At 50.4% G+C, this 16,128-nt stretch overlaps 1 protein-coding gene across 2 annotated transcripts; it reads left to right on the top strand.

Annotated features, from left to right (window-relative positions):
- Positions 1-4,366: 4,366 nt before the first annotated feature.
- Positions 4,367-14,232, top strand: Ca7 (carbonic anhydrase 7). Of its 2 annotated transcripts, XM_008846271.2 has the most exons (8): positions 4,367-4,471; positions 4,625-4,678; positions 7,371-7,568; positions 11,034-11,152; positions 11,851-11,946; positions 12,036-12,098; positions 12,578-12,733; positions 13,466-14,232. In XM_008846271.2, the coding sequence occupies exons 1-8, from the start codon at positions 4,384-4,386 to the stop codon at positions 13,586-13,588; spliced, it is 897 nt and encodes a 298-aa protein (XP_008844493.2). In that variant the 5' UTR covers positions 4,367-4,383; the 3' UTR covers positions 13,589-14,232. The 2 variants fall into 2 exon arrangements, with proteins under 2 accessions (XP_008844493.2, XP_008844494.1); XM_008846272.1 differs by lacking the exons at positions 4,367-4,471; positions 4,625-4,678 and adding an exon at positions 4,848-4,991.
- The last annotated feature ends 1,896 nt before the right edge of the window (positions 14,233-16,128 follow it).

Here is a 16,128-nt window from a genome sequence, read left to right as displayed (position 1 = left end):
TTTACTAATACATAACAGAAAAGCCGGGAGGGAAGGTCACTAAAATATTAATAGTGGTGATCCTTGGAGAGTAACATGACAATGATTTAAATTTTCTTTCATATGTTTTTTTTTTTTTTTTTTTTTTTTGAGGGGGTCTTTTTGAGACAGTGTCTTCCTGTAGCCTGGAAGCTTCCTTCAGCTGGCCTGGAACTCCCTATGTAGATCAGGCTGGCCTTGAACTCATAGAGATCTGCCTGCCTCTGCCTTGCAAGTGCTAGGACTAAAGGCATGTGCCACCTCATCTAACCCATATGAGTTTTTTAAAAAATATTTATTTTACTTTTATTTAATTTGTGTGTGCGCATGCCTGCATGTATGTATGTGCACCTCATGCATGCCAGTGCTTGTGGAGGCCAGAAGAGGGCATCCAAACTCCTGGAACTGAAGTTACAGGTGGTTGTGAAGTTACAGGATGCTGGGAACCAAACCCAGGTCCTCTGCATGAGCAGCCAGTGCTCTTAACTGCTGAGCTATCTCTCCAGCCCCCTCCATATGAATTTTTGATTCTTTCAAATTTCTACAATGAATAGATATCACTATAATTTGAAATAAAATGTTTGGGCATTTAAATGTGCTGAATAAGCTAAGTGAGAGGGGAAATGGTTGAAATCCTAGGAACTCAGGATTGCCTCCTGAGTACTAGGGTCATCTCAACTGACTATCCTTCTAGTCTGCTAGGCTCTCTATTCCTGTCTTACAGATTAACACATAAAGAAAAAGCAAACAAAGACTCCAGAGAAGTGAAGCAATTTACCCCCAGTCACACAGTCAGTGATGCTGGAACTCAAGCCCAGACCTATTTGTATCCACAGGCCAGCTTCATTACTTCCCACTGTGTGTATACATACACACATACTCACAGTTCAAGTGGAATTGTATGTGTGTGCGTGCGTGCGTGCGTGCGTGCGTGTGTGTGTGTGTGTGTGTGTGTGTGTGTGATGCTAGGGATCAAATCCAAGAAATATATATTTTATGTATGAATGTTTTACCTGCAACTATGTAAGTGCATCCATGTCATGCATTGCCCATGGAGGCTAGAAGAGGGCGTTAGATTCTCTGGAACTGGAGTTTTGGACAATTGTGATCCAACATGTGAGTGCTTGGAATCAAACTCTGGTCTTCTGCAAGAGCAGCCAGTGCTCTTAACCACTAAGCCATCTCTCTAGCCCCCAAGAAATTTTTTTTTAATACTAAGCGCAGAGATTCAAGTCTGGCCTAAGTGCCCTAAACATAGTGTCCTAGTTTGTTTCTTCATTGCTGTGACAAAACATTCTGACCACTACCAACTTGGGGAGGAAAGGGTTTATTCAGCTTACATCTCCCAGGTTGTAGTTCATCAGGGAGCCCAAGGTAGGAAGTCAGGGTAGGAACCTGGAAGCAGGAGCTGGAGCACAGGCCATGGAGGAATGCTGCTTACTGGCTTGCTCCCCTGGCCCCTGCTCAGCCTACTTTCTTATGCAACACAGGCCCACCTGCCCAGGGGTGGCACCACCCACAGTGGGCTGGGCCCTCCCACATCACTCATCAAGAAGATGCCTCTCAGACATGGCCACAGGCCAGTCCAATAGAGGAAATTCCCTAATTGAGGCTCCCTCAACCCAGGTGTGTCAAGTTGACACTAAAGCTATCCAGCATACATAGCAAGTAATGAGAAGGAGGCATGATTCTGCCTGTTGGTGCAGCACTGGACATCGGTTGTTTTGGTGTATATCCACAGAGATCCCTGTAATGTGGACAGGGCAAGGACATCCCCCACCATTGTCTTGTTGTAGAGCAATAACATTTGACTTAGGAAAAGGAAAGTGAGGCCTGACCAAGGTTGTTTGATAAATGAGCCATGGCTTTGCAAACAGTCCTCTATAGTTCCCACATTCTTATCCCCACCCCCATAAATAGTGAAATCCAGGAACTGTAGATGCCAGTGAGACCAAAGAGTAAACCCTCAGGCAGAGAAATCAGTTCAGCTTTAAAGAGAGCATGTAATTGAAACTGGAGGTATCTGAATGGGGGCATTGTCTTCCCCAAATTGACCTAGGTGGGCTGCTAGGGCCGCTGGGACTTCACCTGGAAGGGCAGATGTCACTGGCCCTTCCTGCTTAACCTGAGTTCCCAGCACCAGGGAGAAATTACTGAAAAGAGCTGCAGGAAGAAAAGAATTGGATTTTTTAAAAATTTGGTATTAAAAAGCCAATACACTGTGCACACCATTTCTTTTAGAAGGTGCAAAGGACTTTGTGGCGTGCTCCTCCCACCTCCATTTTGTACCCTCCCCCCTCTTCCCATCTCTGGTCCCCTCCCTGAAGTACAACACTCTCCCTAGCTTCTCTTTAGTCCTTGTGTATGTACACAAATGTGAACGCTTCTCCCCTTGCAGCGATTTTTAAACAGTGTTGAACAAGAGAGCCAACAGTCTGGATTTTCATCCCTATTCTGTCAGTCACTGTGCCTTCTCAGCCCATCACTTAATTTCTCTGAGCCTTGCTTTTTTCATCTGTAAAATGGGTCAAATCTCCCCAGGGTTCCTGTGAGGGTGACACTGGGTACAAAATGGTGAAGCATTCCAATTTTATTCTTTTTTAAAAACTTTTTTAAAAATTATTTTATTTTACGTGTGTGAGTGTTTTCCCTGCATGTATGTGAGTGCTTGTATGCTTGCAATTTCTACAGAGGCCAAAAGACAGCATCAGATCCCCCTAGAACTGGAGTTAAAAATGGCTGCTGTGTGGGTGCTAGAAATTGAACCCAGGTCTTCTGCAAGAACAGCAAATGCTCTTAACTGCTGGGCCATTATCTCTCCAGCCTTGCCCTTAACTACTGAGCCATCTCTCCAGCCCCATCCAATTTTATTCTTTTTTTTTTTTTTTTTTTTTTTTTTTTTTTGTCTTTTTGAGACAGGGTTTCCCTGTAGCCCCAGCTGGCCTGGAACTCACTGTGTAGACCAGGCTGGCCTTGAGCTCAGAGAGATCCACCTGCCTCTGCCTCCCGAGTGCTGGGATTAAAGAGGTATGCTACCACACCCAGCCCAATTTTATTCTTTAAGTACTATAAATGCATATGGAAAAGGCTTGGGTTGCTATGAAGAGAAGGGGTGGTCAGTGAAGTCTGTGTCCTCCCTAGATCCTGAAGGGCATTGTAGCTTCTTCTCTAGACAGGGCTTGCTCACTCTAGGAGACAGGACAGTACGCCTTCCCTTGTTCATTGTCTTGCCAATCTGTAGCTGCTGTTTCTGGTTTGGAGAACTGGTGCTTTAACTGAAAGAATCTATCAAGTTGCTGGTCTTGGGGACCACCCTCTGCCTCTTGATCATTAGTCCTCTGCCCCTACCCTGAGGTCAGATCTATACTGAGTCCCTTCCTGCACTTGGGTCAGAGAAGGGCATCTTTGTAGGACTAGGAAGTCACTGAAGTTGGTCGGGTTGACTATGTGTGAATGAGATGGTTTTATCTGGGGAACTAGAAGAAGAAGAAACTGAGACAGACAGAGAAATGTAAAAGAGCCAGGTAGATGACATGGCAGAGTCTTCCCAAGGTCAACCAAGAGCAGAGACTAAAAGAGTGGTCCCGGGTCAAGGTCTGAATAGCAGAGACTTTCTTCAAATGGTTCATCAGCTCCTATTAGAAATAGGGCCCTGGGTGGGACCATGTGTCTATCTTTCCATCAACCCATCTGTTTATCTGCCTGCTGAGACCTAGCCAAAGACAGGCCCTATCCTTGGCACAAAGCCACATGCTAAGATGAATCAGATTGGGTTGGCTGGAGCCAGTGGGTGGAAGACAGAGGGCAAACCAGGAGGAGGGCACAGCAAGGACCAGGACTGGTAGGTGTGGAAATGTTGGGCAAAGGCAAACACCAAGGTTGAGTACAGGGTGGAGGGCCTGAGTGCCCAGCAGGTGCATAGATGGTCATGGGGAGGCAAGGAGAGGCACACATAGCAGTCTTTGGAAAGACAGGCAGTCCCTGAAGAAAGGAGGGTACAGAGAGACTCAGAGGGAGGCTAAGAGGCCTGGCTTCATACTTGATTCCAGAAAGCCATCCCCAGATCTGCCTCTCTCTAAGCCCATTGGTTGATGCCACGGCTCCCTACTTCTGCTTTAGGGCTCTGATTCCACTTGGGCCCAGGGTTTGAAGATTGCCAGTCCTATTCCAAATCTTCCCCAAGGCTCCCAGACTCTCACATTCACAGGAGCCTTTCGTTCCCAGAACCAAATGGAAACGGTGAAGACCAAAGCATTTGAAATGAGACAAACTGCAGATGATCCCTCATGCTGGCTCTAGATGACCTCGGGCAGGCCATTTCACCTCTTTGGGCCTCGGTCCCCTATTCTGTCACATAGCAGCACTATGCACACTCTACTTGTGGAAATGGCTACATGGCAGGAGGGACCCAAAGGTTATCTCACTACCCACCACAGCGCCTGGACACTTGCTGGTCAGTGCAGCTTTCGTTTCCATCCCCAGAGCATCCGGAGTGCTGAGCCCAGGTCCTCGGTGGTGGCATTTATTGCCTGGGGACAAGCCTGGGAAGGGGATGCAAGTGATGAAATCTTGCACCTCTCAGCGTGGATGGTTTCTCGTGTTCCAGAGTCCACACACGTGCTGGAAGACAGGAATGTGAGTGATGGGAGCCCAAGAGCAGGTAAAGGATGAGGAAGAGGCTCACCTCCCTGACCGCTTATCTCGATTTAGGGACACCCCTCTCGGCCTGCTGGAGGGTGGGGGCAGGGCAGACTCGGCCTCTCCAGTCCTGCTGGGGGGTGGGGGGCGGGTCCCCGGGGAACTGCTCCTCCCGCCCGCCTCCCGCCGCCACTTTAAGAGGCTGCTCCACCGCCGCAAGCGGGGCTGGAGCCGCAGCCCAAGCAAGCGGACTGAGCAGAGCCGGTAGGTGGACGGCCGTGGAGACAGCAGCGGCATGACCGGCCACCACGGTTGGGGCTACGGCCAGGACGACGGTAGGCGCAGACCACTGGTCCTCCCCTAGCTGAACTCACCGCAACCCTAGCATCTAGTCGGGTTTTGGGAACCCGCGAGCCTCACTCTCCAGAACCCCCCGGATTCCTATCTTCCCCAACCCCCCGAACCCTGCCCACCTGCCCGGCCCCAGCTCTTCTTCCCCCCGCCGGGTGCAAAGTCCGCGCTGCTCCAGGCGGCAAGCCACCCGGAGGAAGGCTGAGCGCGTCCTGCCTCCGCCTCCGCGCAGCCCGGGACTGCAGCGCCGTCTCCCACCCCGGCCCAGCACTAGCTCTCCCCCGCGTGCGCAGCGCGTGGAGGTGGCCCAGGGCGGCGGGGGGCGGCCGCGTCGCAGCGCCATGCGCGGGTGTCAGTGCGGGGAGCGCGCACGGCGGGAGTGCGGGGACCTCCCCGGACCTGGGCTCCGTGTAGGCAAGGGCGCAGTGTCCCCGGGAGAGTTTCTCCGCCGGAGTGTCCAAGCTGTGGTGCCGCCTGGCACCTTAGGGTTGGGGAGACTAGGGGACGCACGAGAATGTCTGGGTGTTAGACTTAGTGGCGCCTTTCAGCGTGTCCCATCTAAGTGGGAGTGCTGGGAGACAGGGACTGGCACCAGCATCCGGGATAGCTTTATTCTGCCTCAGTTTCCCTAGCATGTAGAGGAAGAGAGAAGCAGGTAAGTCAGATAGCTTGCTCGTGGCTCTGGGACAGGTCAGTTCCATCTGAGTCGCTTTCTTGCCAAGAGATTGGGTGTGGGGCAAGGGATTCCCTATTTCCCGGGGAGGAAGGATGATCACCTGAAATCCAGGCTGTCAGGAGGGGAACCCAGGCAGGACAGGTGGAGGCCAGGGGGAAACAAGTGGCTAAGGGAAGACTTTTCCTTCAGCCCCACTTTTTTCCACCGACTGTCACTTGGTGAGGGTGAGTGGACATCCCGGGCTCCGTTTGTGGTAGGAAATTGCAATGGTCCAGAAGGAATCCTGTGGTCGCGGCAGTTTTCTGTCTCTCTCTGGGACCCCAAGCGACAAAGGGCCATATTTTGGAAAGGCAACCTTAGATTCGGACATGATAGACTGGACAGTCAGAAAAGGGTGACAAAAACAGGCAGAGATGGAGAGAGGCAGAGAAGGGTCAGGTTGTTAAAAGCCATGGAAGACCATCTTCCCCACAGCACGCACCGGAGCCAGCTTTTGAGTGTCTCTCCAGGAGTCCCAGTCCCTCTTCCTGCTGTTTTCCAGCATCCTGAATCGCTGGCTGCCCCTCAGCCAACCAGACCTGGGGTTCTAGTCTAGGAGCGGGAAGGACAGAGGACAGAGGTGCCCTCATGCGGCAGCGCTCACAGGGCTTCAAAAATAACCCAGTGAGGCTGGGCCACCATTCTGAGTCATCCATTGGGGACACGGCTCTGTCGGCACCTGCTGCTGTTTTCTCGGGAAAACTTAAGAAGCCAAAAAGGGGGAGAAGCACCAGCCGGCAGTTGCTCTAAAAATAGGCTGCATCTCAGGATGTTCCCCAGGGAGATGCTGAGCCTCCCGGCTGCAGATGGAGCCTCTGGGAGGCAGGTGGTGGGCGCCTGTGGGTGTATATGCAGGTGTGTGTGCACGCATGCATGGGTGTATGTGTGTATGGGCATGTGTTATGCTGTGGTCCCTTAATGGGGTTTCCAACAGGAGGGGTCTGTGTGTGAGGGTTCATATGTGTGTGTCAGATGTAATCAGTAGGTCTCTGTGTGTATATATATGTATATTCTGGGCTTGGATTCTCTTGACTTGGTGAACCCAGGTATGTGTACAAATGTGTGTGTACATATGAAAATCTCTATGGACCCATTAGTATATGCCTGGGGAGGGAGGACACCTGGAGGTAGTACAGGCACACGCTTTGTGCTTATACCAGTACATGTGTGCACTTGTGAACATACATGAGCAGTCTTCAGCTTCCTAATCTATAATATGTCTACCACATAAGGTTGTGGTTGTGAGGAGCAAATACAAGTCACCTAGCTAATGCCAGGTTGATGTGAGTTTTTGTTGTTATTGCAAGTGCCAAGTTTGCACTAAGTTGCTCATGGTGCAGGAGGAGGCTAAATTCCTGATAGGGTCAGGTAGAGTGGTTTCAGATGCTCCAGGAGCTCCTTGAGTGTTTGCTAGACTCTGAGCCTGTAGCTATGTTAATGTCCTTTCCTTGCATGCCTCACTGGGCCTCCTATCAGTGATGGGGGAGGCTGTTTCCCAGACAAGAAAATGGAAGCTGAGCAGGAAAGATACAGAAGAGGGATTAGAATTCATGACTTCGTGGTTCTAAAGCAGCAGCTACTGTCCCCCAGGCCTTCCCTTAGCCTGAAGCCTGGTTGGCCTGAGTCCTTGCCCCCTCCCTACCTGCAGGTCCCTCAAATTGGCACAAGCTATATCCGATCGCCCAGGGAGACCGCCAATCACCCATCAATATCATATCCAGCCAGGCTGTGTACTCACCCAGCCTGCAGCCACTGGAGATTTTCTATGAGGCCTGCACATCCCTCAGCATCACCAACAATGGCCACTCTGTCCAGGTGGACTTCAATGACAGTGATGATCGAACTGGTAAGTAGCCTCTGTCCTTTGGCACCACTTACCTTAGGGCCGTCACTGTGGGTGGGGGCAGGCTCAGGAACCACAGCTTGCTGTGGTGACGGAGGAAAGCTCTACCTCTCAACAGCTGTGAAACCTGGAGCTCAGCCTCAATGGCCATTGTATAAAATGGGAGCAAAAAGATCTCCTTTCTAGGGTCATAGAGGGGGCAATGAGAAAAAAAAAAAGGAAAAAAGGAATTGATGTTTGTAGTCCTGGCACAAAACGATGCTCATGCTCGAGAAATGCTAAGTCCCTTCCTTCCCTTCCTCTCAGTGTTTCAGATCAGATTTGTTTTCACTCCTGGCCTTTCACTGACCTGCTTGTGGCCCCAGGCCAAGCTCTCCTCCCTGTGATCAGGCCAGGCCCCCCACAGGGAGAGAGGACAGAAGTGTTCTGTGTGCCAAACTTCTCCCTAGAACTCCCGCAGCAGCTCATGTCAACTCTTCAAGAACCCATTGCTATGACTATAGCTCAGTGGTAGAGCACTTACCCAGCATGCACAAGGCCCTAGGTTTGATCCTTAGCAAAAAATAAATACACAAACAACTCACCTGGTGCTGGGGATGCAGCTCAATTGGTAGAATGCTTGCTAAGAATCCACAAAGCCCTGGGTTTGGTATCCAGCATCTCATAAAAACTGGGAGTGGTGGTCCATGTCTACAATCCCTGTACTCTGGATGTAAAGACAGGGGAATCAGAAATGTGAGGTCATCCTTGGCTGTATTATGAGTTCAAGGCCAGTGTGGGCTAGAGACCTTGTCTTTAAAAAATAAAAAACAAACCCAAATCAAACCAAAACAACAACAACAAAAACAACCAAAAAGGGGAGTCTAGCAGATCCTCAGGAACAAAAGACAAAACATCCTTTATACTGAATCTTAGAAGAACTTTTCACACAGAGCCTTGGGCCTTAGGGAGGGGACATAAGGGTCTAAATGACAGTTTATGGGGTGGTTTTCAGACATGCCTCTTCAGCTTCATTGATCTCTCTCTCCAACTCACCCATGACCTCAAGGTCCTCGCCATCATGGCCAGAGTGAGGCCCATAGGAAGTTGTAGCAGCTACTTCCTGTTTGCTTTAGGATTAGAGTCCAGGATCTTTCAGGATGAATTCCTAGGCAGAGGTTTTAGAGATTACTCTTTAGTGAAGGAATTTTGTTCTTATCACAGGGCCAGTAAGGGAGTCAAGGAGAGAACCTGCTAGGGTTTCTTATATAAGGAAGTGTTGGGTTCTTTACTTGTCCCCACACCACTATTCAATGAAAGCACTCTTAACTTTCAAACAGAAAATCAAGAGAAGAGGAAAGCCAGGTCTTTCATAGGGGGAGTGATCTCAGTTTGTTTAGCTCTGAGTTCCCCTGTAGGTTAGGGAAAAAAAGGAAAAGAAAATCAGCTACAGTTCTTGCTACAGAAGTAAGTCAAGCAGATTCTTAGGAAAGAGAGACAAAGCATTGCCTTGTTTCGAATTCTAAGAAAAGTCTTTTATCCAGAGCCTTGGGAAGGGGATATGGGAGTCTAGATGACCCTAGATGGCAGTTTATAGAGGAACAATTTTCATGGCTTTTCCTTCCAACAGCCTTCAGAGGGCTCAACTCAAACATGCCTTTGGATTACTGGTTAGAGGACTCACATCGAGGCCTGGCTGGGATTTCATATCTCTGGCAGGCCTGAAGGAGTCAGGGAGCCTGTGGAAAGAAGAAAAATGGGGCTCTGCCACTTACTACTGTGGCTTACTCTGGAGGTCAAATGGGTTGATACCCACAGAACACCAAACACATAGTGATTTCACAGTGAACAGCAGGGCATCTATGGTCAGATAGAGGGGGAATGGAGGGAGGAAGTAGAGCCAACCTCAAGGAATTAGGGAGGGGACATCCTTCTCAGATACCATCCTATAGGGTTCCAGGAGAGGCAAGCACAGAAAGGTGGACCCCTATAGGTGGATCAGGAAGTCTGTCTGCCATAGGACAAACTGGGACCCTGTGTAGAGCCACCAAGCCCAGTCCCCAGATTCTTTTTGTCAACTTTTACTAAGGCCCTGCTCTTCATATAAGGCAGGGCAGCAAAGAGGGGCCCCTGGACTGTCTTGGCCTCCTCAAGGACCTCACAGCGTATAAGGCCCTGCTCTGGTCATCCATCATGAAGAAGTCTGGTGGAACACTGAGCCTAGAGCTGTCACTTGATCCAGGAGCTCACATTCAGGCCTGACTGGGGCCCTCTTCACTAACAGATCCCTTTCAGCTGGAAATTCTATCAGTCCCAAGAGACCTTGTGAGTGTCCCCAGATCACTCGCTATCAAGGTGAGAAAGTTACAAAATCAACACAGGTGGGGCCCTCCAAAGAGGCCATTTGTATAGGAAATGACACTGGGAGCCCCTGAGACCATCTGGGAGTATAGAGACTCTCAGGAGATGGCTTCCTGCTCTAGGGCCACACAGAGTCCTAGGGAGGTTCAGTCCAGGTTGTAGGAAGGCAGTATAGCCTGATGGTTATGGGTTTGGGACACAGGGGATGTGGGCTTATACTGTAGTTCAATGGTTTGTTATGTGATCTTGCCTCAGTTTCCTCCTTTATTTTTATAAATGAAAAAGGGTCAAGGGGATGGAGAGATGGCTCCCAGTTTGTTAAGAGCAATCGTTGCTCTTCCAGAGGACCCAGGTTTGATTTCCAGCACTCATGTGGCAGCTAACAACTATCTGTAACTTCCATTCCATGGGATCTGATGCCCTCTTCTGGACTCCACAGGCATTACATGCATGAGTGCACTTAAATGCATATAGGCAAAACACTCATAAGATAAAAATGAATTAATTGATTAAAAATTAAAAACAAAATAAAATAGGGTCAAAAATAGATTCAGCCCCTCTTGGGCTACTAGGAGGACTAAACAAAATAATTTTCCAACCTGTGAGTCAGGGCCCCAGATATGGGAGACCTATTTAGTGGGAACAAAGGGCCTGAAAGGCAGGAGCCCAGCTTCCACAGGAATAGACAGGAGTCTGGAGGAGGGCCCAGTGCAAAGCTGTACTCCTTTGCTACCTTCAGGCTGTCAGGCTTTCTGTCTTGACGTAGGTTGGGGTCTGGTGGGGCAGACCCATGTCCTACCCAGCAGGTTTTCTACATGAAAAACATAGCCTGTAGGTGGGCCTGGTAGTATAGGCCTGGAATCTTAGCTACCATGGAAGCTGATACAAAATGACCACAAGCTACTGACCTGGGCAGCTTTGTAAGACCCTATCTCAAAAAGTCCATAAAGGCCTGGAGATGCAGCTCAGTAGCAGAGTGCTTGTTTTACATATGCAAGGCCTTATGTTCAATCCCTAGTATAGCCAAAATAGATAAATAAATCAAAGTAGCCTGGGCTACTACCTGGGTCCACCCACCAGGCTGAGGATCCTCTCACTTGAACTGTCACATCCCCCTTCTACCCACAGTGGTGACTGGGGGTCCCCTGGAAGGGCCCTATCGCCTCAAGCAGTTCCATTTCCACTGGGGCAAGAAACACGATGTGGGATCAGAGCACACGGTGGACGGCAAGTCTTTCCCTAGTGAGGTGAGGTCCTTTCCCTGTATCCCTCTGCTGCCTGGAGAAGGAAGGGGGATGAAGCAGTAGGGGCTCAAGATACCTGGGGTGGGGGTTCTGGAGAACATGTGGAAGAGCACCTTTGGGAGAGACCCCCCCCATCTGCACACTGCCCACACTGTCCTAGACTGTGCATCCCCAAGTTCTAGAAAGGACCTTATTTGTCTTACCACACTCTGCCAACATTCAAGAGTGGAATGCACTCCAGGAGGCCCTGCATGAACTCCCTTGCCTGACCTCAAGCTCCAGTGTCTTCTCCATTGCACTGTCACCTATCCCACACATGCCTCCAAGCTTTGGCCTATGCTGTTCCCTTTGCTTAGAATGCCTTTCCCAAAGTTTCCCTCTGATAACCAGCTACTTATTTTTGGATTCAGCTGCAGGTGTTACCTGCCACCTCCTCAGGGAGACTTCACAAGATGGTGTGGCTTTCACAGCTAGGTGGGAGGTGGGAGGAGGCCAGATCCAGAGTATCCTGGGACTTGGGAAAGGGTAGGGTCCAGAGTAGGGTGGATGCTACCTGTGGTTCTCCAGAGACTCTCAAGGATCCTGAGCCTGGGAGGCTTGTAGCCCCACTCCTGCAGAGGGAGAGAGGGGAGCCTCATTCCATCCTCCTGTTACCCCTGGAGGCACTCAGCCCTGGCCCAGCCTGTTCTTGCCCTATACAGCTACATCTGGTTCACTGGAATGCCAAGAAGTACAGCACCTTTGGGGAGGCGGCTGCAGCCCCTGATGGCCTGGCTGTGGTTGGTGTCTTCCTAGAGGTAGGTGATAGATCCCCAGTGCTGAGAAGGGCATGGGAGGCTGGCATGAATGAAGGGATTGAGAGTTCATACTATCTTCTCCCTGACAGACAGGGGATGAGCACCCCAGCATGAACCGTCTGACGGACGCACTCTACATGGTCCGGTTTAAGGTCAGACCAGGGGTTGCTTGCCCCTGATGTAGAGCAGCCAGCTGGGGAGGGAGGACAGATGAGGCTGCCTCACAATGGCTCATTCCATCAGCATCCCTGCCTGAGACCTAGGGTGAGGGTTGGCTCCTCAGACCACACACCTGGCCTTTTTCATCAGGGTCCCATGGATGCCAAGTACATAACCTGGTAGGATATAGGATTTATAAGGTGCTGGTCATACTGTGGTCTGTCATACTGTATCTCTGAGTGCATCCATGAGCACAGTGACCAGAGAGCCCCAGAAGCCACAGCTTTTACATACAAGCAAACTAGAGGACCCAGCCCAGGCTAGGAGGTAGAACCTGGGGTCACAGATATTTGCTCATGATTTGCATCAGTGGATCAAGAATCTTGAATCCTGCTGACAGCAATGAGCAAGGAAGCTGCTGGGCTAGTCTTGGTGGGAGCTCTGTGCTAATTCCCAGGTCCACCCTGCCCAGGGTACCAAGGCCCAGTTCAGCTGCTTCAACCCTAAGTGCCTCCTGCCCACCAGCCGGCACTATTGGACCTACCCTGGCTCCCTGACCACACCTCCACTCAGCGAGAGTGTCACCTGGATCGTGCTCCGGGAGCCTATCAGAATCTCTGAGAGGCAGGTGAGTCCTCTCAGAGTCCCAGGAGAAGTGGGAAGTACTCAGGTTCACTTTCAGCAGGGTAATGACCGCCCCCCCAACTGCTACCCACCCTCTCATTCAGCTCCCATCTTTGGCTAATAAACATTAGGATCTTTGGGTGACATGAGCTTGCTTGTTAGGCCTGAGGACCCAGATATGGCAGGGAAGGAGAGGCTGGAATCCTGGGATCATCCTTACTGTGTTGTAGTTGGAAAGCTGTAATTGCCCAAACACCTCAGGTAGATTGGAACTAGAACAAGGTGGCAGGTCTGTGTTCAGCAGCCCATTAGGGAATAAAAACTGAGGTTGAGATCTCAAAGCTAAGAAAGAATATGGGGGTAAGTCTAAGCTCAAGGAGCAGGAGGAAAGAAGGGTGGAGATGAATGAGCAGCACCGAGTCACAGAGGACAAGAGCACGCCACTCTGCCCTGACCATCCCTTTTGCCTTCTTTTAAAAAAATTTTAAAATTTATTTATTTTTATTCCATGCATATGAGTGTTTTGCGTGCATGTATATAAGTGCATGTGTATGCAATGCCTGTGAAGGCCAGAAAAGGGCGTCAGATACTCTGGAACTGGACCTACAGGCAGTTGTTAGCAGCCTTGTGGGTGCTAGAAACTGAAACCCCTTCCCCTGCAAGAGCAGCCAGTGCTCTTAACCACTCAGCCATCCATCTCTTTAGCGCCCTCTCTTCTCTCTTTTGCTTTCTTAAGATGGAGAAATTTCGGAGCCTGCTTTTCACCTCCGAGGATGATGAGAGAATCCACATGGTGAACAACTTCCGGCCACCACAGCCACTGAAAGGCCGGGTGGTCAAAGCCTCCTTCCAGGCCTGAGCTGTCCACCTGCCCAGCCAGCCACTAGGGCGCCATCTTCCCAAGGGCTTCCATGTCAACAGACACCAAACCATCTGAGGCTCACTCCCTGGGGGTGCTGTAGGCTCTCCTCCAGCTGGCTTGCTCCTTGGCCACATTGAAGGGTTCTTGATTGGGACCCTTGAGTCGAGGGCACCCTTCTGCTGTTCTGGGGGCTAGCAGAACAGGAACAGAGCAGAGTCCAAGCCTGGGGCTGTCTCTGCTCTCCAAGACCCAAAGGCCCCAGGGAACCTCCTCTTGTCTTCCTGGCTGGCAGTGTCAGCAGCCCCACCCGGAGCTCACACTGTGATGGACAAGACAGAGCTCCCTGGGGCAGGCAGCTGTCTCTGCCAGAAAGACTCAAGCAATAATTACAGGTGGGCAGAGCTGCCCACTTGGCATTACCTCTTCTGCAGGCCTCTGCCATGCACACACCTCACTGCCAGGCCATTAAAATAGCACCCAGATGCTGGAGGTGATGTGGCCTCCTCCTTCCAGCCACCTGCTGCCATGGGCAGGCCCTGGCAATAGCTTATATACTATCTCCCTTCATTCCTGCCCAGCCACCAAAGCCACCTACATGACAACCCATTTATGTACTCACAAATAAATGCATTTATCCATGCGTCAAAGTCTACCTGAGTGTCTAAGCTCTGTCAAGTACTTTTTTCTAGGCTGTGGGAGCTGATGGTAGTGGGTCAATCACACTTGAGAGGGACTGGCATAGGGCAGAGGCTGTGGGAGCAGAAGAAAGGAGAGGCTATCTCTTTGGGTGAAGAAATGTAATTCCAGCCAGTGTTCCAAGGCAGAAAGAAGGAACAGCCTGTTTGAGGTAGTGGACGGGGTGGGTGTGAGGCTCTGAGGTGAGAGCTTAGTGTGTCTGTGGTGCTGAAATGACTCCATCGGGGTCGATCTTTGGAGGGAGCCTGGGACTACTGGGGAGCCACGGAGATTGGCAGTGCAGATGGAGGAGATCCCTGCAGAGTGTGGCAGCAGGAAGAAGGGGTGGCCAATGGCCGAGAGACAGAGAACAGCGGTGGGAGCTGGATGAGAGAGATTTGGAGATGCAGCCCAGAAGACAGTGTTCATCTGTGTGTGAGAGAGGAGGTCAGAGGTCATCCCCTGGGAGAGAGGGGCTGCCTTATGAACTGGAACCCTAAGAAGAGCTAATTGGGTTAGATGCCTACATTGACCAGTCCTGGAAGAAAAATTTAAAGTGGTACAAAATCTAGGTCTGAATCCTATGCTTACAAAACCCTGAGAATGAATGCCTCCTTAAATTAACACCCTAAGTATTTCCTTTGTTTTCTCCTAGTCCCAGCTCAGGCCCAGAGAGTCCTAGGGCTGCTCAGAGTAGGGTTTAGAGTCCCAGTGAGCCCCAGTGAGTGGTAGGCAGTGAAAGGGCTGAGGGATAAGGGATGGGAGATACAAATGCAGCAAATGTGCAAGTTTGGCAGTGGGGTAGGGAAGGCCAGCTGAGGGGCTCCATGGGGAGAAGGGCAGGGATGTAGCTGAATTCCCGTGGGCAGGAGGCTGAGTGCAGGGTTGACAGAGGCTGATGGCATGCCACCTGTTTGCTTTGGCTCTAGCTCTTGTCATTGTCATTGTACCAGAAGGATGCTCCCAGGCCATCGGCCACCTCTGGGCCTCAGGCCTCTAACTTTGAACTTCAGAATGTTAGAAGGGAGAAGCTTGCTAAACTTCATGGCATAGGGCTATAATCCCAACTCCATGGGAAGCTGAAGCAGGACAACAGTGAGTTCAAGAACTGCCCTGGGCTACAGAGTGAGTTCAAAGCCAGTCTGGCAACTCAGTGAGACCATGTCCCCAAATAAAAAGTCAAAAAGGGAGGCTTCCTGAGGTTCCATTTCTTGTTGAGGAACTATTGGCAGTTGATGGCTGCTGAGGGAGAATCACTATCTTTGGGGATGTGGCTTCTGGTATGTTGCCCATGCCCCAGTGGGTGGCTCCATATCCAGTATCACATGGTCAACACTAATTGGACTTAATAGGCTATCAGTAATTAATAATAATACTAATAAAGAATGCATGAAACTGGAAGTGAGAGGGTTTGTGGGTCCGAGGGGGGATTGGAGATAGGTCGTGGGGGCGTGAATAAGATCAAAATGTATTATATAAATACATGAAAATGTCAAAGAATAAAAAATATTATTTGTTTAAAGTAGAAAGAGGTCCTGGGATGTAGATTAGATGTAGTATTTGCCTAGCATGCTGGAGGCCCTAAGTTCAATCCCTAGTGCCATAAAAAGAAAGAGAAAAAGGATGGAGAGAGAGGAGAGGAAGAAAGGGAGGGGGAGGAAGTAAAGAGAGAACAAAGAAAAAGAAGAGTGAAGCTTGATCTGTTGCCCCCTCCTACTCCCGTGCTCACACCTGCCTCCAGAGTGAGTCAGCAAGAGAACAGGAGTGGTAAGACCCCCCCCCCCCCCCCCCAATCTTACCCTGACACAAGGCCAGGAGAGGCGTGGCCCCTCCGCTCTGGGGTGTACTCTTTCTTTATGTGC

Source organism: Nannospalax galili, unplaced genomic scaffold, assembly GCF_000622305.1.
Source record: "Nannospalax galili isolate Female #2095 unplaced genomic scaffold, S.galili_v1.0 scaffold2103, whole genome shotgun sequence".
Taxonomy (NCBI): domain Eukaryota; kingdom Metazoa; phylum Chordata; class Mammalia; order Rodentia; family Spalacidae; genus Nannospalax; species Nannospalax galili.
This window is presented reverse-complemented; position numbering and strand designations above follow the sequence as displayed.